Source organism: Oncorhynchus mykiss, chromosome 28, assembly GCF_057628025.1.
Source record: "Oncorhynchus mykiss isolate SJ-2025 chromosome 28, ASM5762802v1, whole genome shotgun sequence".
NCBI lineage: Eukaryota > Metazoa > Chordata > Actinopteri > Salmoniformes > Salmonidae > Oncorhynchus > Oncorhynchus mykiss.
Genome location: NC_143049.1, coordinates 23,240,143 through 23,267,598, shown reverse-complemented (window position 1 = coordinate 23,267,598; position 27,456 = coordinate 23,240,143). Strand labels below are relative to the sequence as shown.

Below are 27,456 nucleotides of genomic sequence, written 5' to 3'. Positions count from 1 at the left end.
TTGAATCCGATCGAACATCTCTGGAGAGACCGGAAAATAGCTGTATAGCGACGCTCCCCATCCAACCTGACAGAGCTTGAGAGGATCTGCAGGGAGGAATGGGAGAAACTCCCCAAATACAGGTGCACCAATCTTGTAGCGTCATACTCAAGAAGACTCGAGGCTGTAATCGCTGTCAAAAGTGTTTCAACAAAGTGAGAAAAGGGTTTGAATGCTTATGTAAATGCGATATTTCCAGTATTATTTTTTTAAATAAATGTGCAAAACTTTCAAAACTGTTTTTGCTCTGTCTTTATGGGGTATTGTATGTAGATTAATGAGAGAGAAAAGGGGTCTGAATACTTTCCGAATATACTGTATATGATAATTTTCTACCAATAACTTTGCCATTGGATTATTGAGGCATTATGTACAGCCATTCCATACATCTTTTCAAGAGCTAACATTTTGCTCCTCCTGTAGGCTTTAGTTCTCTTGTCAGTATCCTGAGAAAGAGTAGGGCTCTGCTGCTATATTACTGTTAGGATGTGTCACAAATGACACCCTAATTCCCTACATAGTGCACCCTATGGGGAATCTGGTCTAAAGTAGTGCACAATATAGAAAATACGGTTCCATTTGGGACACACTTTTAGTTTCCTTTAGCTTAGTGGAGGAGTGTCAGCCTGGTAATTCCCAATGTTCCACATCTTCCCTCAGTCATTCATTCTTTTACTTATCCAAGAGTGAAATGGAACATGGGGTCCCATAGTTAATGGGGTTCTATGAGCCATAAGATAACTTCCACCTGTGGTTGTCGCTATGAATTTTCCTGAGAGAAGATTCTAGAAAAAGATTTGGCCGTGGTGGCACAGAGATTTAAAGTGCCCTCAGGGTATTAGATCATAGCTCCATCATGGTTATACATTGGGTTTGATATTCGGATATCCTCTGCCTCCTAGTTCTTGATTTGTGTATTTTCTCTTTCTCTCTTCAATCTATGTTCATTCTAGTGTATGTTAATACACCGGATTTTCGTGTTTTATTTAATGAATTATAGAATTATGAAAAATATTAATAACATTCCACTCATGAGGCCAAAGAGGGCACTTTTGGTCATTGACTGTAGGAAAGGGTTACATAGTTAACCAAATAGCTACCCGGACTATCTGCAATGACCCTTTTTGCACAACATTTTTGGAATTGTCACATAAGCTGCTGCGAACTGCTACTGTCACTTTATTCCTAGTTATATGTATGTACATATCTACCTCAATTACCTCGTACCCTGCACATCGACTCGGTACCGGTACCCCATGTATATAGCCAAGTTATTGTTACTCAGTCTGTATTTATTGTTGCGTGTTTTACTTTTCTATTATTTCTCTTTTCTTTCTCCTTGAATTGTTGGGAAGGGCCTGTAAGTAAGTATTTCAATGTTAGTCTACACCTATTGTTTAGGAAGCATGTGACAAATAGTTTGATTTGATTTGAAATGTGTTCTGGAAACGTTCTTGCAACATCAGATTGATGTTTTTTGCACCTTAAAAAAAGCATTTGTTTTGTGATGTCCCCACAATGTTCTCACCAGACTGTTCCCACAACCCAATTAAACATTCTGGGAACCTTTACATAACAGATTCTAGGAACATTTTTGCAACATCAGGTGAATGTTTTATACAAATTTTCTATAATCATCTGCACGACTGGACAGTTTTTGTGTTATGAGACCATTTGCCGTGACCTTACGAATGTTCTGGTAACTTTCACAGAACCAATTTTGGTTTGCTAGGTAGAGACTGTTAAGTTCAGTCATATGAATCATTCTGTCAGACAACGAGTGCAGAGCACCCAAGGGGTAAATGGAGACAAGGCCTTTGAAAAGAAAGAATATAGCCTGTATATGTTTTGGCTTGTTATTAATATTATAACGGGACGGGTACGGTGCAGCACTGCGCCTACAACCAGGAATTATATTGTTTGGGGAGCGTTTTCCCATAAGAAGGGATAAATGAATGTTGTTCAAGGTGAGGACAATGCGTGAACATCACATTTAGAGCCTTATTCATCAAGTTCATACGATATGTCAAGCCACTGCCAAGCGATTCATTTCCAGAGAATAGCTTTAAAAAAGAACGGTTACCGGCACAATTTTCACTTGGCTCTCTTGCTGAATTACAAATACAGTGCATGCATTACCCCTTATTTATACTGAAAGACAATGATCCTCTACACAGTATTTGTGTTCTTTACATGGGAACACAAATTACCCACACAATATAAATAGGACAACACAGCTCTCATTTCACTAGTAATGAAAACACAAAGTATATATTTTAGTATCTCTCAGAAGCATGATAGGTACTCATACAGTCGTGAATTGGTAAGTTCTGGCATTAATCACTCAATACCAATAGGATATCACATTGACAATACAATACTACAGTTCTTATTCAGTAGTACTTTCAGTAGAATAAAATGTATCTTTCAGTGTCTGTCCTCCTCTGGGCGTCAAAACATGTAGTTGCCTCCTAGAAGGGTGATATTTTGTGACATGGGCCCAAAATGTCCTCATACAGTTGTGAATTACTCCATGACATCCTGAATGTGCTCTTTTATGTCTCGCAGATGTTTTGACCGACGATGTAGCAGCTCCCAAAGCTCCAAGGATATGTTGTGGCTTTTGATATCTTCCAGATGTTTCAAATATGAAGGGAACGTTACATTGATATACGGGTGTGATATCTTTCACAGCTCAGCATTGCTGACAGTTGCCATAGGAGATGAGATGATTTATCACCTTGCCAATGCTACATATGTTGATGTGTGAGGGATCTTAACTCGCACCGAAACCAGAGGTAGAATAGCAATGATTCATCTCATCTGGAGAAAGGATTTGGATGACGAATGTTGCCACGTCCCAATGTATTTTCATAGCCACATTTGTTATGCTTTTCTTGCCATCAATGATTTGTTATTTTCCGCAACAAGCTGACCAAGTCAATCATTACCATAAGAAGCAAGGCAGCATCTGTAAAAACATTTTTGATGGACTAACCAATTAAGGTTTTTGTCAAGCCTCTGTAGGCAGGCAGAATGTGAATGATTTTTCTCTATTCTGCTTTCTGGTGGTTTAGTAATCAAGTCAAAGTGCTTGATACCATTAGATGGTTGTCTTTTGTGTGGATCAGTATTTTTCCAACCCATCAGAGAGTGAATTAAGGATCTGTCACCGACAGCCATTGTTTGTATGTTGCATAAGAGACAGTCGCTATTTGCAAATGTGCAGTACAAGTTATCTGTCCTAACATTAGTTATTTTCTTTGTTAATCTACCTCTTTCATGTTATGCTTTGAAGCACTGTTATCTGGAATGGAAAATCATAGCTGATATGTTGTGTCTCTTACAGGAATGGTGAACTACAGTGAGGTCTCTGGGTACCCACTCATCCAGCAATGGCGGCTGAGGTCCATCCTGTACCACGTCAAACTGAACCAGTGGGTACTCTCTCAAGGTAACCAACTCATTGTTAAAGGGTTCTATTTATTAAAAGTTCTAATCAGGATTGTATAAATGCAGGGTAATCTTAATATTCTATGCAGTGAGTAACGTACACACTTCAACAGTGTACGTCAAGTCAAAATGTGGCACATTACATTAGCCTGAAGCATTCCACATTTGCATCACTTAGCCATGGTTTAGCACAGCCTCCCTTCATGGTCTGATAAGCTATCATCATCCACATAGCTTGTATCGGAGGTAAACCAAAAGATTTTGACAGGCCCTGCGGATAGGTATTTAGTAAGGAAGGAAAAATGGTTATTCAAATATTGAAATATCCAAACGGAGGTTAGTATACGATTACTTGGGAGAGTATGTAATACAATTGTCTGCATTGCAACATTGCCTACAAGGATAGACCATTACATTCTAAATTGTAATATTTTTATGTCAGTTTTTATGAATGCGCCCCATAAAAAAGACGCACCGGTACCCTACTACACGTGTAGCTTGTTGTTATTGTCGGTCAATCAAAGTGGAGGTAAATTCAGAGGCTCCATGTGGAACAAGTAAAGTGGGAGATTTCTAATCAATGCTAAATAAAGTTATGGAATTAAGTTGGTTAAATGGGAAGGAGTATACTACAATGATCAATGAACATGTAGGCTGTTGTTTCATAATGGATGGAGTTCCTTTAGACACGGACAGGGGAGAGCAGCAAAATAGCATCAATTAGCCTTGCTATTTTAGTAAGCTAGCTGGCTAACTTAGCTTTGCTACTTTTGTTAGCTAGCTGGCTAACTTATCATGGCTACTTTAGTTAGCTAGTTGGCTACTTTAGCTAACTACCTTCTTTTCAGTGATTTGATGCAGTCAAGACAGGCACTACCAGATAGTATGATAGATAACCTATGGCAGCAACAAGCTAGTCTAACGAGCGCAAGTCGTTTTTGCTACTTTCTATGGTGTCAAATCCGATTCAACACTCGAACGCACACAAGATGGAACGCACAAGCAAAATTAAACATCATTGCGCAAGCAAACACTGGGTAGAGAGAATAAATGTGTTCCCGAGTGAGCAGAGGACACGGGTCCCGCGAGTGCACAGGGCAGTTGAGAGCGCAAATTAAACTTGAGAGCTTGCAAGTGTGACTTTGAGCGAGCAGAACGTCAGTCACAGATCAAAAATACATATAGAAACGTAAACAAATAAATATATTTAATGTGTAAAAAAAATCTATTCGAATGCATTAAATTGTTCACCAGCAATCATCACTTGTCATTGTCAAGTTTTCACTCTCAATTTCTAAAATTACTCTCACTCAAGACACCTTTGGTTTGGATTTCAGGTGAGCGGGTTTAATAAAGGCAGGTGCGTGTCTAGAAACCTTATATTGGTCACTTTCACTGGATTGTTGGATGGACAAGAAAATTGGCCAGTCCAGTGTTGTGACTGGCTATTACAAGCATTCTTTTTTGCGATGGACTGTAGAGCTGTTTGTTTATCAGGGCTCCCCAAACCTCTTCCTGGAGATTTACTGTCCTGTAGGTTTTCAGTCCAACTCAAATTTAGCATATCTGATTCAGCTAGTTAAGGTCTTGTTGAGCAGCTAATTAGTAGAATCAGGTGTGTTAAATCAGGATTTGGACTGAAAACCCACAGGACGGTAGATGTCCAATTTCTGACCCACTGGATTGTGATACAGTAAATTATAAGTGAAATAATCTGTATGTAAACAATTGTTGTAAAAATGACTTGTCATGCATGAAGTAGATTTTTCCTAACCGACTTGCCAAAACTATAGTTTGTTAACAAGAAATGTGTGTAGTGGTTGAAAAATGAGGTTTAATGACTCCAACCTAAGTGTATGTAAACTTCCAACTTCAACTGTACATCAGTGTTAATCTCAGGGACAACCCGGAACATATCCCAGCCCGCGTGATGGTAACAATCCTGAAGAATGGATTCCGATTGGTCAGACCAGTATTGAACAGTCCTTACGATGGGTACTTCCTGTTTGAGTTCCTGCCTATAGGAATGTGTGACGATGACTGAAGAGAATTCTTGAGCCCAAGGACACACACACACACAGGGATGTTTAATTATATGAAGACAAAAGGGAGAATCTGCTACAGTTCGTACAGCACATAACTAGTCCCAAATAATAGAATGTTAACTGACATATGATAAACCAGCTTTATTCACATGTACAGGAATTTGACTCTGTGAAATGGTGCTGCCACAATAAACAGAATGTACAGACAGACGATAAACAGAATACAAAAAAAATAATATATAGATACAGAATTGACACAGATCCACATACATAAACTATGCATGTATGAGCTGTGCAGATAGTGCAAAGCGCAATGTGTAGTTCTGGGATGATAGTGCAGGGTGCATAGTCTGTGTATGAATAGTGCAGAATGCGATGTCCATGGATGAGAGGATCATCGTGTACCAGGTGGCCAGTTGGTGAGGACCACGGCACGGGGGAACAAACTGTTCAGGTGGCGGGAGGTTTTGGTCATGATTGACCTGAACCGTTTGCCAGAGGGGAGAAGAGGGGGTGGAAGGGGTCAGCAATGATCGTTCCTGCACGCTTCCTTGCCCTGGAGTCAGCAGACTGTACAATATGTTGCAGTGAAGGAGGAGGTGAGGATGGACTTGATGATGGCCATTTAGAACTAAATCAGTACACACGGCATTCAAAGGAGTACTGAGGAAAAAACAACACCATGCATTCACCAAACATTGCACCAAGGAAAATATATTTGTTTTATAGAAATTGTCAGATTGGAACTACCATTGTCTATCAATTACAGAATCTGAAATGATTTCCACTTGGCTTGGACATTTTATTTTATATAGTCAGTAATACAGGAGTCCCATCAAGTCAGATGTTATCAGGAAGCTAGAGTCATCTGTGGAAAGAGGACAAGTAGAACAAAGATATAAGTGCAAACAGAATAAATGTACCATTCAACATAAGTTTCCACCCAAAACAAGGACATGAGCTCTGTCCCAATTAATCTCTGCTCAACTCCTCACTTTCTCTCAACTTGCATCCTTCTCTTAACCCATTGGAGGAGGTCTGAGGTGAGGAACTTGGGTCGTCTCCTCTAATGGGGTTTTAGAAGGAGGCGAGATGGTCAGTCCTTGCATCCGTAGCTCTGTCTATGAATTTGAATCCCTCAGCTTTTTACCGAAACAGGGCGGGGAGAACGTTTTGTTATTGTTTCAACTGCTGATTGCACATAAATGAACATTCAAGTATGTTTAAGCATACATGACTGTTGGGAGTGTGGTGCCATACCTTTATCTCCCAGGTGCGGCAGAGCTGACACACTAAAGATGGAGTTACAGCAGGTGTCTTGACCACCCTCTGGCTGTTCTCCAGACAGCAGTAGCGCTGGAAGGTGTTCCAAGTACTGTTTGTGGCCACATCACCTCCCTCAGAACCAATGAAGATCTCCAGGTTCCTTACAGTGGAGCATCAGCATAATCTATAGATAGGGCAGAACAATACAGGAGATGGAATTAGGTTGGAGTCGAAGTCCCAACTTAAAATCCCTGTACTATCCATAGACATTGGTAAAAAGATCAACAAAAGTAGGACACTACCGTTTGAGGAAGGTGGAGCAATACATATGTGCTGAGTTGTGTAAGGCATACGATGAGTTGGTGACTCACTGGTCCAAACTTGGCATCCTCTGCCTCATTGGCGTAGTGGGCCAGGGTGATGAAGTAGAAGCCTGACCCCACTTGGTCAAATGTGTTCTTTCTACACACACTGACCTGTCTCCTGAGAACAGAGAGAGGAAAATAAGAATTCAGGAAATGTCACTGACAGAGTTTATCTTTAAACATCTTAATGTTGCATTAAAGATAACAATCAATTATAAGACTGATGTGGCTGTATCAAATGAGGCAACTATGGATAATAATTTATCCAAATAAGTGAAAACACACGATGTGTGACTGAGCCAAGCTATAGGGCAATTCCATGGTATCATGGAATCATGATGCTCAGATGTTTCACTATAAAATGTATGTCAAACAAAAAACAATGATTTCAAAGTGAAATTGACCATATAACTATGCACAAGGATGAACTACTTTTAACAATTTGCAATCATTGGTTTGTATGACATACATTTTAGAGTGAAACGTATGAGTCTCAGCATCACTCTGTTACCATGGAATTGCGCTGTACCAATCCACGACGCTTATCAGTCAGCATGGCTCAGTATTGAACAGCCTGCTGTCATTTCATGACCAACCCACCTTGTGAAGAGCTATCCTCCTATTGGTTTTCACTTTATCCCTTACCTACAATATTCATATTATTTAGCAATGACTATCACATACATTCAGTATTGAACCATCTTTCAAACACACAGACAGTAGTTGGTTATCATCCTCTCTACTTGACACATGTCCTATGCACAATACCTTCATACAGCGTCAAAGAAATTAGAGGAACTCTCAGTACCACTAATGATTAAGTTACGGGGATGATTGGTGAATATCATGGTTACCTGCAGGAAGTCCGAGGGAGAGTGCTGTGCCTACAGGAGTGCCAAGGTAACCTACTTGGAACATAATGGATTCCTGTATCTCTTGTCTCTGTCAGCTGAGCAGAGAACATATTAGTGCCAGTGGACCTGCATGGAAAGAGTGATGGAGAGAGAGAAATGGTTTGAGGTCATTTTCATTTTACTTTTACTGCACAAAAACTGACAGGGTAAAAGTCATATTTCAATCAAACTTTATCTCAAAATATGCAGTTAACGGTTAACAATATTGTCTATTATTTGGTTAAGAACTTGACCTCTCCTTCAAGACTGTTGGAAAAGCATTCCAGGTGAAGCTGGTTGAGAGAATGCCAAAAATGTGCAAAGCTGTCATCAAGGCAAAGGATGGCTACTTTGAAGAATCTGTTTTGATTTGTTTAACACTTCTTTGGTTACTACATGATTTAATGTGCATTGTTTCATAGTGTTGATGTCTTCACTATTATTCGACAATGTAGAAAATAGTAAAAGTAAATAAAAACTTTTGACTGGTACTGTAGGTGCACGCACACACACACTACATGTTAATGTTTTTAAATGTTTGTCAATTGTAAAGTATTTTGTCTAATATATTTTTTGTTATGTGTCCGACCCCAGTAAGGCTAGCTGTCACCATTGGCGTTGTCACGTTCTGACCTTAGTTCCTTTGTTATGTCTTTGTTTTAGTATGGTCAGGGCGTGAGTTAGGTGGGTTGTCTATGTTCGTTTTTCTATAATTTGGAATTTCTGTGTATGGTTCTCAATCAGAGGCAGCTGTCAATCGTTGTCCCTGATTGAGAATCATACTTAGGTAGCCTGGTTTCACTTTTGAGTCGTGGGTGTTTGTCTTCCGTGTCAGTTACCACACGGGACTGGTTCGTTTATTCATGTTTATGGTTTTGTTCCAGTGTTCTGTTGTGTTTGATTAAACATTATGGACACTTACCACGCTGCGCATTGGTCCTCCGATCCTTCTCGCTACTCCTCTTCATAAGGGGAGGACGAGATCCGTTACGGCGTCGGCTAATGGGGATCAATCAATAACGTTAGTTAGCTACCTAGTTAGTAGTTAGCTTTTTACGTTAACCTAGTTTGCCTTATTAACAGCCTGCTTTAATAACAGAAGACCAATTAACTACATATTTCAATATTGAAATCATAGTTGATTACTCTACTGATTACGCTCCTGAAAAACTATCGAACTGACTTCTTTATTATTATTATGTATTGTTATTATGCATTATTATATTACCTTTCACCGTCCCCTTCCATCTATATGGTAAAAAGCATTTTAGAGAGCAATCATGCCGTGATTACAAAAACCTGACCAATTGCAATTCAGTAGACTGCTACAGACTATGTTCATTGGCTAGAATTCTCCCTGGTATGAAATTTGGAGGGCAAACTCGACATTTGTTGTGGGTCTTGACATGTAGTAAGAGTTTGACATGTAGTACAAAAATCTCTGCTCTCAAATGAATTTACTAGGTGCGGAAATGCAGTTCTGCTCGCGCAAAGTCACACACGCAAGCTCTCAAGTTGAATTTGCGCACACCACGCTGGCCTGCGTTCGCGGGATCCGTCCTCTGCACATTCGACTCAAGTATTTGCTCTGCAATGATGTTTCATCTTGCTCGCTCACACGCTCCATCGCATACCTGTTCGACTTTTGAATCGGTTTTGAACACCATACTTTCTCTCTCTCGCGCGCTCCCTTTCTCTCTCTCTCGCGCTGGTGTGTGTGACATCAGCGCCTGCTCCTCTATCGCCCCCCCCCACCCACCCTTCTGTTGAAACAAGCAGGGCACCAGCTCTCCTTTAAAAAATCACCTTTGTTTAACCATGTAGGCCAGTTGAGAACAAGTTCTCATTTACAACTGCGACTTGGCCAAGATAAAGCAAAGCAGTGCAACAAAAACAACAACACAGAGTTACACATGGGATAAACAAATGTACAGTCAATAACACAATAGAAAAATCTATGTACAGTGTGTGCAAATGTAGTAATGTTAGGGAGGTAAGGCAATAAATAAATGAAATAATTACAATTTAGCATTAACACTGGAGTAATAGATGTGCAAGTAGAGATACTGGGGTGCAAAAGAGCAAAAAAAAAAATAACAGTATGGGGATGAGGTAGTTGGGTGTGCTGTTGACAGATGGGCTGTGTACAGGTACAGCAGTAAGCTGCTCTAACAGCTGAAAAGTTAGTGAGGGAGATATGTCTCCAGCTTCAGTAATTTCAGCTAAATCACGCCATCAAATCTCCATTGAAGTGTTCATTATTTAATTGTATTAACACATGTATTCCGACTATCCGGATATCTGAAAAAAATATAATGATATTATTCAAATACGGAAATCATTTCAAATGCCCATCCCTAGTATTTAGTGAAGCACTACTTCTCAGAAGGGCTCTCTACTGTTGACAGTACTTTGCTGTTGAGCTCCTTGACGTTCTTCATACTATTATTTTTTTGGGATCTTTTGGAGTATTTTTTTAGTTATTTATTTTTTAATCAAATGTTTTACCATATGGTGATACTTGGTCATCTGAACAGCCCACATCGACATGCTAAAACATTTTTATATGAATGTGTAATGAGTTTTCAGACTGTCAGAAAGTTGCAGAATAGTTTATTTGGGCTTGAATGGTTTTTGGATTTGTTTTCGTATTATTTTCTGATGGCTACCATATGTATCATTTAGCCTATGTATCTGTATGCATTTTGTGTTAATTCGCCACACATTTTTGTAATATAACACAAACATTACATACGGTATATAGATGTGTCATTACTAATGCATATCCGATAGGAGTGTTCTATTACTAGCTCTCTTTTTCCATTACGGTTGTAGGTCTTCATATTTCATCCGACACAGAAGTGTGTGGGGGGTGGTTACTGATTTTTTACACCTGATACCAAAGGACCATCTTTCACAAGGACTGTTCTGTGTCATTCATCACTGTTGCTTCATAATGTAAATGTGGTGTGGGAGTAGCTTGTTGTGAGTGGTGGGATGTTAATGTTAGGGCTCTTGAATGATAATGGAAAAGTTGAAGAGCTGTACATGTTATTTAGTGTTTTCCCAAAGATATGAAAACACCAGCAAGTATAAATACTAATGACTCAACTATGAGGAATTCATGAAGGCTCAATTTAAGACTTAAAGAAAGCCTCAAGTTTACAGATGGCACTTGTATCACAGTCTGATCACTGTCATAGCTCATAATTTCAAAAACTTGAGTTTTCATTAAGATGTTTACCTAAAACTTGAAATTGAAGTGCAGCGTAAGTGTACAGTATGCTTATGTTTCGTATTTTATAATACCGGCAGCTGCGTCTTACTTACTTTTGACCTAAAAACGAACAAACAATTATGTTCATAGACAGAATAATTTATTCTGAGTATGGAATGTAGTAAAAATAAGTATCATCACACCATGTACTGTAAATATTTGTACTTTTTGTGTGTCAGATTTATGTGTTTCATAGTTTTTCTATGATCCTTCCTATGTTTTACACAGGACACTATGGATTTGTCAATAGCCTGTCCGTTGCTAACTCCTGCACTGTGTTTTCTAACAGCGTTCAGCTCTGCGATCCACTCCCTGGACGGTGCCACCCTCCGCAGTGATTTTGTCTCCATCCTCAGGGAGTTTGGTAATCACTTTGTACAAGAGGCAGTGTACGGCTTCGAGGAGGCCTGCACTATCTGGTACCCCAACAAGCAGGTCCAGAGGCAGCTGTGGCTGGAGTACCAGGACATCAGCAAAGGTAAGACCTCTAATTGATTGGAGATACCTTACTTGGAGAAAATGTAAAGTATAATAAGCTCCTGGAGGGCATCCATTGTTGGGTCATGTTCCACAAAATGTATTGTTTTATTTCTGGGGTTCTGGGTATATGGAATTGTGAAAAAGAAAGGGTCAGAATGTATGTCCTTTTTTGAAAAGCCATTTGTCATTTGCTGAGAGTGGACACAGCTAGGCCTTCTGAAGACCATTGGAAACACCAGCTGAAATGTCAAATTCAGACCTGTTTAAATTAATAGAAAATCACAACATAAATCTCAAACGAGGATTTGACCTTTCCAAGGAGGTTGATAGAGTGCACAGATGCATTATGCCACAGCAATTAATTGCTGTAGATATTCATAACACATTTTTTTTCAGCTGTCAGTTTCGGCCACATGAAAAAGTGATTTCAATCAAATTCAATCAATGAAATGTATTTATAAAGCTCCTTTTACATCAGCAGATGTCACAAAGTGTTTATGCATAAACCCAGCCTAAAATTCCAAAGAGCAAGCAATGCAGATGTAGAAGCACAGAGGCTAGTGTTAGGTTCTTATTTTTCAGAGTAAGTAACTCACGGACACTAGAGAAGCTTTAACCAAGTTAATTCTGCCCAAAGGATCTATACAGCTGTTATTCAGACAGCAAAAGATTTCTCACCATCACAGTTATATTCATCCCACTTAAGACACTCCTCCTTCTCTCCAATCCTTAAATCTTATCCTTACATCTTATGGTTCTACAGGAAGAGAGTAACAAGATATTAAACCCTTATTACTCCCTTAAGGGAATCTGACCTCACCTCCTAACCTCAACCCCTCCTTCACCTAATCCACAGATGTCTATCTGTCTCCCCTATATCAGCACGTTGCTTCTCCCGTCCACCCAACACATTCCAAAGACATCTGTCTTTCTTCAGAGAACCATTAACTTCTGACATAAAACCCAGTCTCTTTCACTCCTTTGATTCTATGCTTCTTTCCTATCATTTATTTAATATCTCAATGTTCAAAGTTTAGCCGATTCCAACAGTCCTTCCTCTTGAACAATAGCGTCCTAATGTTCAATTTACATAAACTTGGAAATGACTAATAAATGGATAAACAATGATAATAAAACATGAATTAAACAAACTAACAAATGGAACAAACAATGAACAAACATTCACTGGTTTTCAATTTCAGAGACTTATGGCCTCTGTGCTATGATCACACAATTTTATTTCCATCTATCATCACACAACAAAATGCAATTCCAGCTGAATCTGCGGTCTCGTTCTATGTCAGATGGAGCAGCTTTTAGTTTCTCCACTTCCCCCTTCTGGTTCCTAAGAGAGTAATAGCACAAGACTTGGAAAGCAACAAAAATACATAAAACATTACAATATTAACAATGTGATAAGCTATGTATAATTATATATGCATGAAAACCAAAGTCTGAGACCCTGACAATTCCCACTCTCTCTTCACCCGACCCTATGCCTCCCGGATACTTTCCTGAGGGTTTCCACAAAAATGAAAGCTCTACAAAGCTTCCTCATGCTTTCGCCCAGTCTTCTCCTTTTGGCCCCAGGTTCCGAGAGGTGTTCCCAAGTCATGTCATTTTCACTTTGTTCCCCATCTCCTGCATTTCACCTGATATGCAAGTGCTTATCCCTAATCAACGTTACATCCTCTTGAGGTAACTCAGTACAGTATGTGCTTTCACATCAATGCTCAATGCCTTCAACATTTTGTTCAGAGAACAATTACCCCTCTATCCTCTATAATATGATGCATTAACCAATAAAGCAGCTAACCCAACCCAACTATGATGTTTAAAGTAGCTCCCAGACCCAACCCATCTGTATGTCTTACAGGGGAATCTAGTCTCTCTCTCTCTCTCTCGCTCCGCTTCCTCTGTCATGATGTTTTCACTCACCCATTATGCAGCTGGACCTCACTTCACGTGAGAACTATGCACCCCCCAAGGAGAGACATGACGATATTTACCGCTGCAGGTACTGTATGGAGTATTTTGTGTCCCAAACCAATGCTGTCCCAACACCCCCGCCTGGTGTCTCTTGATGTACACTCAATCTCCAGTATTCAGCCTGTGCCCTTGGTTATATCTCTGCTTTCACCTGAGGATATACACACTGCAACACATGGGTCATTTCCTGACAACATCATTTGTGATATTTGAGTAACCTCATCCCCTTTCCTCCCATCGGTCCCCTAGTTACCAGATACCAATCCATGTGTCATGAGTTGTCATTAACTGATATCCCAACAATGCTACTAAAGTTAACATTGCTACTTCCAACATGGCCCATGACTACAGTCTCACAATACCCCTCATTTGCGCAGTAGTCCAATTCCATGCTGTCAATATAGCATCCTTTGCTACTAGTACTGTGCCTTCAGTTACTGTCCCTACAGCTCCTTCAGTTACTGTCCCTACAGCGCCTGCCGTGAGAATACCTCCTGCATGCAATTTGTCAAATGTTCGCCGGCTGTTAGAAATTGGAGAAAAACAAAATGAGTTGGGAATAATATCCAAACAAACAAAACTCTGAGTCACAGGTGTCCTAAAAGTTTACCATAGTGTCTGACATGCCACCACTATCTCTTCTACTCTCACCATGATCTATGTATGTGTAATGTTCAACTAAATCCCCATATTGTGGACAGTTAGTTGTCCTCCTTCTTCTATGAGCCACCTCCTGAAACAATATGCAGTCTCTGGGAATGATACTCCTCTATCATTACATATAACCCATGACACACTATACTCCTAATGCATTTTCTACATTTTCTGCTTCAGCAATTCTCTCTCGCTGTATCCCAATCACAACTAAAACATTTTTATCAATTATCCAACCCAAATTTAGAAGGACTGACCTCAGTGCTTACTTTGAGTCTAGGGCTCAAATTCCAGTTGATCAACTTAGCACACATCACCCCTGTTAGAACATATATTTATAAACAACTTTTTATTGCCGGTCATAACTCTTCTCATTACAGCCCCCCTTTGACCCTGTTTTCCTGTCATTAGTGGCCTGGTAAAGCAAGATCAGTATCTCAATGCATTCTCAGTCTAAATAGATAGCAGTGCGTATACCCCCCCCCCCCCCTTCCTTCATCCGGCACTTATCATTCTAGCGTGTCTTCTTCAGATATCGTTTACAGTTCATTTTCCCAACGGCACATGTAACTTTTGCCTATCACATTTCATGGCCCTTGATAATGTCCCGATTTTAATATCCAAGTAGGTTTCTCCCACGTACACATGTCTCTCACCTGAGCTTGTTCTTTCTCCACGCTCACTCCACACGCGCTCTCAGCACCCCGGCCCTGGTTTATGGCTCGGACTCAGATAGGAGTGGTAAAAGTCACTGTCTCTCTCATTGCACGCCTTTGTCGCACTTTCTTCAGCCTGTTAGGGAGGGTTTTGAGGTCTTTTGAGGGCTACACACACTGTCTATGGTCAAATTTTTCCTTCCATGCATTAAGACACGATCTGACGTCACCTTCCATGATAACCTAAAAAAAAAACACAGATCATAACAACAGTTAAGTTCAATACATTTCTGTTTCAGGAAACCAGACAAACAGTGACAATATATGATGAATTATGACATTAACCTTTTCTTAATAACATCTCTAAGACAAATGTCATAACATAATGTTACTGCTAAAACCATTTTCAAAATTTGTCCATACTCCCTTATTCTACTGGCGATATTCTACTGGCGATATTCTACTGGCGATCTCTCGGAAGAGTTACTAGATTATGAAGTTAGCATCCTAACCCCTCGCAGAATTCCCACTCCAGGATCCCAAATTGGTGAAATTTGTATCAAAACAAAAACACAACATGAAATCAGCAATACATATATCACAATCCATTTGAAGTAACTGTCATCCCTTATTAACATATATTTTCCTTTCTATTTGCAGCCTGAACACAGGACCACTGTATAAGTACCCAAAGACCAGAACCTCAGAGAACTGGTCATTTTCGTGATTAAAAATAACATGTTATATCAAAAATAAACAAATTCGAAAAACGAATCAACTTAGAATTACAACTCTTATAACTCCCTACCGAAAAAATAATAATATCCTAAATGAATGGTACAATTTCGATAGAGAATGGTGTTTCTCATGAATTTTATAATGAAATCCCCCTGTTCCGTTAATTTCTAATGAGGTTGATCATTTCTCATTAGGAATTTTTAGTATGCAGGGCTTTCAAGACCATTAAAATGTTTATTTTCCATTTCTTTCCCTGTCCTTCGGAAACCATTTTACCTACCTCTTCAAAACATTTCCATCCTCCTTCAAGGATGGAATCTTCAACCCAAAACACGTTTTCCTGTGGCAAATTTAGCCAATTTCTCATCGTAAGGAATCTGCAATATTTACATGTGGTTCACTAACACTTTCTCTCACCAAGGCAGCCGCCTTAGCCATTTCGTCTGCTTTACGATTACCTATGGCGATTTTATCTGTACGACTAGTATGAGCTTCACATTTCACGACTGTTCATTTACTGGGTAACTGACATGCTTCTGATAATGCCTCTACCTCCAGACCATTTTTTCATTGCTGTTCCTGTCACTGTTAACATGCCCCGTTGTGACCACAATGTACCCAAATCATGAACTACTCCAAATGCCCGTTACTCTTCCCTTCTGTGTTCATGTAACTAGCCATCTGTATACAATATTTTCCCGATTCCAATGCTGTTTCTTGCAAAAAAAAAGGTTTTGGAGTAATCTGATCTGGGTCACATGTATGCGATTCACCCTCCCCTTATTAATTTGTAAGTTTTCCCCATTTAACGTTAACTCCCAGTTTGTTCATCTTGCACTAGTAACATGTTGTGCTTTCGTGCTGTCCACTATGGTTGCTACTGCGTGTGTAACATACAAATCTACTTTTTGACCCATTGTAATGGAAGCCGTGTTATGTAACACCGTTTCTGTCGCCTGTACCGCCCTAAGGTACCGTGGCATTCCTCTTGGCCCTTTTTTCGTAACCATCATGCTACAATGTTTTTCCTGTTCATTAACAACATTTTTTTTAAAGATAATTTTATGTTTGGCAATCCCAATGCTGGCACTTGACACAATTGCTTCTTTAACTCGACAAACGCTTCTTCACACTCTTGATTCCACTCTATCCTCTCATGGGGACTCTTCCCCCCCTTTCGTCCACTCTGTAAGTGTCTCAGCAATTTCAGAGAATGTCGAAACAAAATGTCTGACAAAGTTGAAAACTCCTAAAGTTTTCCTGAGCATGCGAGGAGTGTTTGGCAATGTTTCTACCCGATCCGGGGTATCTTGCCCTTAGAAATCAAAACCCCAAAATATGTTACCTCTTGCTTTGCTAGTTGTGCTTTGTCATACGATGGTTTATAACCCTGTTCCACCAAATTGTCTACCAATGTGGTGCGGTCTCGCATATTAGTTTCTTTGTCTTTTGACGCTAATAACAAATCATCCACGTATTGTACCAACACAGAACCTACAATTGATACCCTTTTAATGATGGTTTCAATGCAAAATGATGCCAAGTGAGACTATTTGTTTATCCCATCGGTACTCTACTAAAAGTTAGGTAAAACGTGAACTCATACTTCTTCCATCACATAGAAACTGTAATCTCTATGAACCACGTATCGATCGAACAGAGACTATACACCGCTAGGTGAAAGTTCCATACTTGCTCATCTCAAAACGATTAGTTGTTGCTTTTTTGAAAAAGATAACTCTTGCATAGTGGCATTTCCTCCTAATGCATTAGGTTCCAGTATCACCTTACACTCATTCTTCCAATGCCCGATAGTCCCACATCTAAAACAGGGAGCTATCCCCTAATGCGTTGATGTTTTTTCACTACGTTTCTTAGTTTTATTCTGGACATTGAAACTATAGTTAGTGGATTTCTCTATGGCTCTATTAACCCCACGCAAGTCTGCGAGTTGAGCGGAGTTATATTCCACTCTCAAAACCTTGTCTTGAATTAAATCTACTAACCCCGCAATTACCGTTTTGATCACAGGGTTCAAACCTGCCATCAAAGCAGAAGTGCAAATTCTATCAGTACACTCCTGTTCCCAGTCCTTCTGTAGTAGTTTACTCGTACTCATTCTGGGTTTATCGTGATGCATTTTCTCTTGATAGAATGCTGACATCAAAACACTGGTATATTGAGCTTTTGATTCTGGTTTTATGTCTTTATGCCAAGTCATAATTGCCTCCCTGAATTCTTTATTAGATTTGAATTCTCCGTCAGCAGGAAAATGTTGTCCAATTTTATAAAATTGACAACATTTTTCCCATATTCCAGTCGAATTGGTAGAATGCTTGTGCACTTCTTTTAGCTCCTCCATGGCTTTATTAAAATCTGCGGGCTCTATATTACAGGGAGAAATGGGTCCGTTTGTCGCCATATCAATAGTTATTATTCCCTAAACTCTCCCGACGGTGTTCAGGGTACTTTAGATTCCTTCACTCCCATCTATAATACACACCTTCTATTAACTATTTTCTAAGATAGCATTACACACTTCACGGGATAATAATTAATTGGTCACAACACTTAATACATTGTATTAGAACCGATACCATAAACGTCTGCGAACCTATTACTTGAGAATACGGATGATTTAATGGATTCCTCCAATATCGCTATTATTGATAACACACATCACCAAAATTATTCACACTTGTCTTCCTATTTCCACATAATCTGCCATGGTTCACTACCCCAACAGGTCACAAAGCACACACACACTCACACCCTGCGCTCTCACGGCCACTACGACTGGGCCTTTTGCCCTTCTTATGGGTCTATATACCGTTACACTATTGTTTTACTCTCCACAGGACTACCCTGTTCAGGACTTCCCTTCTCTTCTATGAGATTCTACCCTCCACAGGAACTATCATGCTCGGGACTTATGAGACTTATCCTCCACAGATCTATTCTGCTCAGGACTTACTTTATACTTTATGGTACTAGCATATACCACAAAGCTACGACCGGTCATTACACAATGGGCCTATAGAATTAAACTTAGGCTCTCCAGGTCCGCATCTCATAATTAGTTCAGCCAACGATTCTCATCTCCCAAGATGTCAAAATGAGTGGAAACAGATATAGGAACTAGCCTACCTTGTTTTTGCCAGCTATGCTCCACTGATCTGGACTCTGTGGTTTGACTACAAATCGTGATGAATCCTGCAGACAACGCCATCTGTTAGGTTCTTATTTTTCAGAGTAAGTAACTCACGGACACTAGAGAAGCTTTAACCAAGTTTAATTCTGCCCAAAGGATCTGTACAGCTGTAATTCAGACAGAAAAACATTTCTCACCATCACAGTTATTTACATCCCACTTAAGACACTCCTCCTTCAGTCAATCCTTACATCTTATGGTTCTACAGGAAGAGGGTAATAAGATATTAAACCCTTATTACACCCTTAAGGGAATCTGACCTCACCTCCTGACCTCAACCCCTCCTTCACCTAATCCACAGATGTTCATCTGTCTCCCCTATATCAACACGTTGCTCCTCCCGTCCACCCAACACATTCCAAAGACATCTGTCTTTCTTCAGAGAATCATGATGATGATAAATGATAGGAACGAAGCATAGAATCAAAGGATTGAAAGAGACTGGGTTTTATGTCAGAAGTTAACATAAAACCCAGTCTCTTTCACTCCTTTGATTCTGTGCTTCTTTCCTATCATTTATTTAATATCTCAATGTTCAAAGTTTAGCCGATTCCAACATTAGGAAAAACTCTCTAGAAAGGCAGGAACCTAGGAAGAAACCTAGAGAGGAACCAGGCTCTAAGGGCTGTGCACGGTGGAGATTATACGAGTACATGGCCATTAAGGCCAGATCGTTCTTCAAGATGTTGAAACGTTAATCACAAATAATAACCACAGTGGTTATAGAGGGTGTAACAGCACAGCACCTTAGAAGTAAATATCAGTTGGCTTTTCATAGCTGATCATGCAGAGTTTGAGACAGCAGATGCGGTAGAGAGAGAGAGAGAGAGTGAGAGAGCGGGTCAAAACAGCAGGTCTGGATCAAGGTTGCATGTTGAATAGGTCAGGGTTCCAATTACATAATGAGCCGGTTTATAACTGCATAAACAGCTTATTAGTAGTATCAACTTGTTATTGGTTAGGATGTTGGAGCTTGTGTGTGTGTGTTATTGCAGTGACAACGGGAAGTACAGCAAGTGTCTGTCTTTCCAGACATGTTCTTGTATTTTTGTATATTCATATTGCTAAGGAAGTAGGTAAAAGGAAACAATCAAGTGTCAGTTCCTGGTAAGCTAGGATAGTCTCTGTGGAACTAGAGTAAGGACAGATGTGGAACTCAACATCGAGGTTGAGGTGAGGACAACAGTTGAAGAGGGAATAAACATCTTAGAGAGGGGCACACCCAACAACACTCTAACTGAAGTCTTGTCTCACACACACACACACACACACACACACACACACACACACACACACACACACACACACACACACACACACACACACACACACACACACACACACACACACACATCCCTGCCCATAAAGGTTCTGGGCTCAGGCTGGGCCACGACAGTACCAATAAGAGGAACAGACTCAGTTCCTGCCCAGCAACAGAGACTGATTGTTTATCTTAAGACATACAAGGAGGTATAAATATGTGCTTAAGTGACTTGTATGTTGTGCAATGCAGCCGCTACATCCTGTTGGGTGTAATAAATCTAGTTTGAGTTTCCTTTGGGGTCTGTCTGGATTTGTACCAGAACTTAGAACCTAACAATACTTAAGATCACACAAGACACCAGATAAGACAGGAGAATTACACCAGATTAGACAGACTGACCCTAGCCCCTCGGCATAAAAGACTATTGCAGCATAGATACTGGAGACTGAGACGGGAAGGGTCAGGGGACACTGTGGCCTCGTCCGACGATACACCCAGACAGGGCCAACCCGGCAGGATATAACCCCTCCCACTTTCCCAAAGCACAGCCCTCACACCACAAGAGGGATTTTAACAGACCACCAACTTACTACCGTGAGACAAGGTGGCGTATAGCCCAGTAAGATCTCCCCCACCGCACAAGCCTGAGGGGGCACAAAACCGGACAGGAAGATCAACTCACTCAAATCGAGTATAGAGAAAAAGCCTGGTACGACGTGATGCACCCCTCCTAGGGATGGCATGGGAGAGCACTAGCAAGCCAGGGCTTCAGTCCCCACAATAGGGTCAGAAGCAGACAATCCCTGTGAAGAGAGGGGAGCCGGCCAGGCAGAGACAGCAAGGGGGGTTCATCACTCCAGTGCCTTGCCATTCACCTTCGCACCCCTGGGCCGGACTACACTCAATCATAGGACCTACTGAAGAGAAGAGTCTTAAGTAAAGAATTAAAGGTCGAGACCGAGTCCGTCTCTCACATGGGTCGGCAGACCATTCCATAAAAATGTATCTGTAAAGCCCTGCCTCCAGCTGTTTGCTTAGAAATTCATAGAAAAATAAGGAGGCCGGCGTCTTGTGACCGTAGCGTGCGTGTAGGTATGTACGGCAGTACCAAATTGTCAAGATAGGTAGTAGCAAGTCCATGCACACACACACACACACACACACACACACACACACACACACACACACACACACACACACACACACTTTATAGATTAGCAATAAAACATCAAATTCCGCCTTAGCCTTAACAGGGAATTGTTTGGTTCTAGTCAAGAGTCTAGCTGCCATATTTATCACTAGCTGAACTTTATTTAGTGCTTTATCTGAGTAGCTGGAGAGTAGAGCATTGCAGTTGTCTAGTGACAAAAGCATGGATTAGCTTTTCTGCATGATTTTTGGACAAAATGTTTCCGATTTTTGCAATGTTACGAAGATGGAAATAAGGTGCTCATTAAATATTTTTGAAAGTTTGTCAAAAGAGAGATCAGTGTCCAGAGTGACAAAAAAGTAATTCACAATTTCATTTGAGATGATCTGTAAAACCATCAAGATTAGTTGTCAGATCAAACAGCAACCTCTGTTTTGACCGAGTTTTAAAGTAAAACATTTGCCGACATCCACTTCCTAATGTCTGAAACCCAGGCTTCAAGGGTAGACAATTTCAATTCAAAAATCTTTGAGAGGAATGGAAGATTCAATATACAGTACCAATCAAAAGTTTGGACACCTACTAATTCAAGGGTTTTTCTTTATTTTTGACAATTTTCTACATTGTAGAATAATAGTGAAGACATCAAAACTATGAAATTACACATATGGAATCATGTAGTAACCAAAAAGTGTTAAACAAATCAAAATATATTTGAGATTCTTCAAAATAGTCACCCTTTGCCTTGATGACAGCTTTGTACACACTTGGCATTCTCTCAACCAGCTTCACCTGGAATAGCCCTGTGACATTTTTTGGGTTACTCCATGATTCCAAAGGTGTTATTTCATAATGTCGATGTCTTCGCTATATTCACTATTATTCTACAAGAAAAACCTTTGAATGAGTAGGTGTGTCCAAACTTTTGACCGATACTGTAGGCCGATTGTTTTTTTACCATTTCCTGGCCAAGGTTTGGCTTTTTCAGTAGAGGCTATTTTAAAGCTATTGGACACGAGAGGAGAGGGTGTGCTAAACAACGTTTTTAGCATGGCTGTGCTGTGGTCATAGGTATGAGGTGGAACCAAGCACCGTGGATCAGCACAGCACAGCCAAAAGTAATTTTTCACAACCTTGAGTGTACAATTGATTTTCTACAAAGGGTTACCAATAAGTTAAAAAATGTATGCATAGGCTACTATTTCATCCCTTTCATCATTTAATCTATGGTTGCTAGCCACATCTATGGTTGCTAGCCAAGCCGGATGTCTGTTCATTCTATCAGTTAGGTTACCAGAGAAATTGTGAAGTCTTTTTGTTCTATGTCTATGGACCCTGTCGTTTGTGTTACGGTGCGTGAATGAGGACCCAAAAGCGAATTAACTTAAACAGAGCTTCTTTAATTACCAAACATAGGTAGGCTCAGACGGACCGGCAGATTCCGACAGGACAAGACAAGGTTACAGCAAACATGACGACAGTCTGGTTCAGGCATGAAACACAACAAACAAGAATCCGACAAGGACAGGAACAAAAACAGAGAGAGATATAGGGGACTAATCAGAGGGAAAAAGGGAACAGGTGGGAAAAGGGGTGACGAGGTGGTTAGGAGGAGACAAGGCACAGCTGGGGGAAAGAGGGGGTGGAAAGGTAACCTAACAACGACCAGCAGAGGGAGACAGGGTGAAGGGAAAGGACAGAGACAAGACACAACATGACAGTACATGACAGTACCCCCCCACTCACCGAGCGCCTCCTGGCGCACTCGAGGAGGAAACCTGGCGGCAACGGAGGAAATCCTCGATCAGCGCACGGTCCAGCACGTCCCGAGAGGGAACCCAACTCCTCTCCTCAGGACCGTACCCCTCCCAATCTACGAGGTACTGGTGACCACGGCCCCGAGGACGCATGTCCAAAATTCTACGGACCCTGTAGATGGGTGCGCCCTCGACAAGGATGGGGGGGGGGGGGGGGAAGACGAGCGGGGGCGCGAAGGACGGGCTTGATGCAGGAGACATGGAAGACCGGGTGGACGCGACGAAGGTATCGCGGAAGAAGAAGTCGAACTGCGACAGGATTAATGACCCGAGAAATACGGAACGGACCAATGAACCGCGGGGTCAACTTGCGAGAAGCCGTCTTAAGGGGAAGGTTCTGAGTGGAGAGCCAAACTCTCTGACCGCGACAATATCTAGGACTCTTAGTTCTACGCTTATTAGCAGCCCTCACAGTCTGCGTCCTATAACGGCAAAGTGCAGACCTGACCCTCTTCCAGGTGCGCTCGCAACGTTGGACAAAAGCCTGAGCGGAGGGGACGCTGGACTCGGCGAACTGAGATGAGAACAGCGGAGGCTGGTACCCGAGGCTACTCTGAAAAGGAGATAGCCCGGTCGCAGACGAAGGAAGCGAGTTGTGGGCGTATTCTGCCCAGGGGAGCTGTTCTGACCAAGACGCAGGGTTACGAAAAGAAAGACTGCGTAAGATGCGACCAATAGTCTGATTGGCCCGTTCTGCTTGACCGTTAGACTGGGGGTGAAAGCCGGAAGAGAGACTGACGGAAGCCCCAATCAAACGGCAAAACTCCCTCCAAAATTGAGACGTGAATTGCGGACCTCTGTCCGAAACGACGTCTGACGGAAGGCCATGAATTCTGAAAACATTCTCGATGATGATTTGTGCCGTCTCTTTAGCAGAAGGAAGCTTAGCAAGGGGAATGAAATGAGCCGCCTTAGAGAACCTATCGACAACCGTAAGAATAACAGTCTTCCCCGCTGACGAAGGCAGTCCGGTGACAAAATCTAAGGCGATGTGAGACCACGGTCGAGAAGGAATAGGAAGCGGCCTGAGACGGCCGGCAGGAGGAGAGTTACCGGACTTAGTCTGCGCGCAGACCGAACAAGCAGCCACGAAACGACGCGTGTCATGCTCCCAGTGGGCCAACCAAAAACGCTGGCGAATGGAAGCAAGCGTACCCCGAACGCCAGGGTGGCCGGCTAACTTGGCAGAGTGAGCCCACTGAAGAACGGCCAGACGAGTAGGAACGGGAACGAAAAGAAGGTTCCTAGGACAAGCGCGCGGCGACGGAGTGTGAGTGAGCGCTTGTTTTACCTGCCTCTCAATTCCCCAGACAGTCAACCCGACAACACGCCCCTCAGGGAGAATCCCCTCGGGGTCAGTGGAGGCTACTGAAGAACTGAAGAGACGAGACAAAGCATCAGGCTTGGTGTTCTTAGAGCCCGGACGATAAGAAATCACGAACTCGAAACGAGCGAAAAACAGCGCCCAACGCGCCTGACGCGCATTAAGTCGTTTGGCAGAACGGATGTACTCAAGGTTCCTATGGTCAGTCCAAACGACAAAAGGAACGGTCGCCCCCTCCAACCACTGTCGCCATTCGCCTAGGGCTAACCGGATGGCGAGCAGTTCGCGGTTACCCACATCATAGTTACGTTCCGACGGCGACAGGCGATGAGAAAAATACGCGCATGGGTGGACCTTGTCGTCAGAGAGGGAGCGCTGAGAAAGAATGGCTCCCACGCCCACCTCTGACGCGTCAACCTCGACAACGAACTGTCTAGAGACGTCAGGTGTAACAAGGATAGGAGCGGATGTAAAACGATTCTTGAGGAGATCAAAAGCTCCCTGGGCGGAAACGGACCACTTAAAGCACGTCTTGACAGAAGTAAGGGCTGTGAGAGGAGCTGCCACCTGACCGAAATTACGGATGAAACGACGATAGAAGTTCGCGAAGCCGAGAAAGCGCTGCAGCTCGACGCGTGACTTAGGGACGGGCCAATCAATGACAGCTTGGACCTTAGCGGGATCCATCTTAATGCCTTCAGCGGAAATAACAGAACCGAGAAATGTGACGGAGGAGGCATGAAAAGTGCACTTCTCAACCTTCACAAAAAGACAATTCTCTAAAAGGCGCTGGAGGACACGTCGAACGTGCTGAACATGAATCTGGAGTGACGGTGAAAAAATCAGGATATCGTCAAGGTAAACGAAAACAAAGATGTTCAGCATGTCTCTCAGGACATCATTGACTAATGCCTGAAAGACAGCTGGAGCGTTAGCGAGGCCGAAAGGAAGAACCCGGTATTCAAAGTGCCCTAACGGAGTGTTAAACGCCGTCTTCCACTCGTCCCCCTCCCTGATGCGCACGAGATGGTAAGCGTTACGAAGGTCCAACTTAGTGAAAAACCTGGCTCCCTGCAGGATCTCGAAGGCTGAAGACATAAGAGGAAGCGGATAACGATTCTTCACTGTTATGTCATTCAGCCCTCGATAATCTATGCAGGGGCGCAGAGACCCGTCCTTCTTCTTGACAAAAAAAAACCCCGCTCCGGCGGGAGAGGAGGAGGGGACTATGGTACCGGCGTCAAGAGCTACAGACAAATAATCTTCGAGAGCCTTACGTTCGGGAGCCGACAGAGAGTATAGTCTACCCCGGGGGGGGGTGGTTCCCGGAAGGAGATCAATACTACAATCATACGACCGGTGTGGAGGAAGAGAGGTGGCCCTGGACCGACTGAACACCGTGCGCAGATCGTGATATTCCTCCGGCACCCCTGTCAAATCACCAGGCTCCTCCTGTGAAGAAGAGACAGAGGAAACAGGAGGGATAGCAGACATTAAACATTTCACATGACAAGAGACGTTCCAGGAGAGGATAGAATTACTAGACCAATTAATGGAAGGATTATGACAAACTAGCCAGGGATGGCCCAAAACAACAGGTGTAAAAGGTGAATGAAAAATTTAAAAATAAATGGTTTCACTATGATTACCAGAAACAGTGAGGGTTAAAGGTAGCGTCTCACGCTGAATCCTGGGGAGAGGACTACCATCCAGGGCGAACAAGGCCGTGGGCTCCTTTAACTGTCTGAGAGGAATGTCATGTTCCCGAGCCCAGGTCTCGTCCATAAAACAGCCCTCCGCCCCAGAGTCTATTAAGGCACTGCAGGAAGCTGACGAACCGGTCCAGCGTAGATGGACCGACAAGGTAGTGCAGGATCTTGAAGGAGAGACAGGAGTAGTAGCGCTCACCAGTAGCCCTCCGCTTACTGACGAGCTCTGGCCTTTTACTGGACATGAAGTGACAAAATGACCAGCGGAACCGCAATAGAGACAGAGGCGGTTGGTGATTCTCCGTTCCCTCTCCTTAGTCGAGATGCGGATACCTCCCAGCTGCATGGGCTCAGCACCCGAGCCGGCAGAGGAAGATGGTAGTGATGCGGAGAGGGGGGCGACGGAGAGCGCGAGCTCCTTTCCACGAGCTCGGTGACGAAGATCAACCCGTCGCTCAATGCGAATAGCGAGTTCAATCAAGGAATCCACGCTGGAAGGAACCTCCCGGGAGAGAATCTCATCCTTTACCTCTGCGCGGAGACCCTCCAGAAGGCGAGCGAGCAAGGCCGGCTCGTTCCAGCCACTGGAGACAGCAAGAGTGCGAAACTCAATAGAGTAGTCTGTTATGGATCGATTGCCTTGACATAGGGAAGACAGGGCCCTGGAAGCCTCCTCCCCAAAAACAGATCGATCAAAAACCCGTATCATCTCCTCCTTAAAGTCCTGATACTGGTTAGTACACTCAGCCCTTGCCTCCCAGATTGCCGTGCCCCACTCACGAGCCCGTCCAATAAGGAGAGATATGACGTAGGCGACACGAGCAGTGCTCCTGGAGTAAGTGTTGGGCTGGAGAGAAAACACAATATCACACTGGGTGAGGAACGAGCGGCATTCAGTGGGCTCCCCAGAGTAACACGGCGGGTTATTGATTCTGGGCTCCGGAGATTCGAAAGCCCTGGAAGTGGCCGGTGGATCGAGGCGGAGATGGTGAACCTGTTCTGTGAGGTTGGAGACTTGGGTGGCCAGGGTCTCAACGGCATGTCGAGCAGCAGACACTTCCTGCTCGTGTCTGCCTAGCATCGCTCCCTGGATCCCGACGGCTGAGTGGAGAGGATCCGAAGTCGC

General features: G+C 42.5%; 1 protein-coding gene and 2 long non-coding RNA genes across 21 annotated transcripts in view; 1 reads left to right on the top strand and 2 right to left on the bottom strand.

Moving 5' to 3' along the window:
* Positions 1-27,456, top strand: part of LOC110508744 (astrotactin-1) — a 252,083-nt gene that overhangs the window by 135,756 nt on the left and 88,871 nt on the right. For all 19 annotated transcript variants that reach the window (XM_090226150.1, XM_090226154.1, XM_090226153.1 and 16 more), the window contains 2 exons: positions 3,389-3,493; positions 11,628-11,816. In XM_090226150.1, coding sequence (XP_090082276.1) covers positions 3,389-3,493; positions 11,628-11,816 — 294 coding nt within the window. The remainder of the gene's footprint in view (positions 1-3,388; positions 3,494-11,627; positions 11,817-27,456) is intronic.
* Positions 5,665-9,784, bottom strand: LOC118944815 (uncharacterized). The gene is made up of 4 exons (XR_016493064.1): positions 8,984-9,784; positions 8,023-8,148; positions 7,106-7,286; positions 5,665-6,987 (listed from the first exon to the last, which is right to left on the bottom strand). It is a non-coding gene; the product is annotated as an uncharacterized LOC118944815 (long non-coding RNA).
* On the bottom strand, positions 12,257-16,555 carry LOC118944814 (uncharacterized). Its single transcript, XR_016493065.1, has 2 exons — positions 16,136-16,555; positions 12,257-15,360 (listed from the first exon to the last, which is right to left on the bottom strand). It is a non-coding gene; the product is annotated as an uncharacterized LOC118944814 (long non-coding RNA).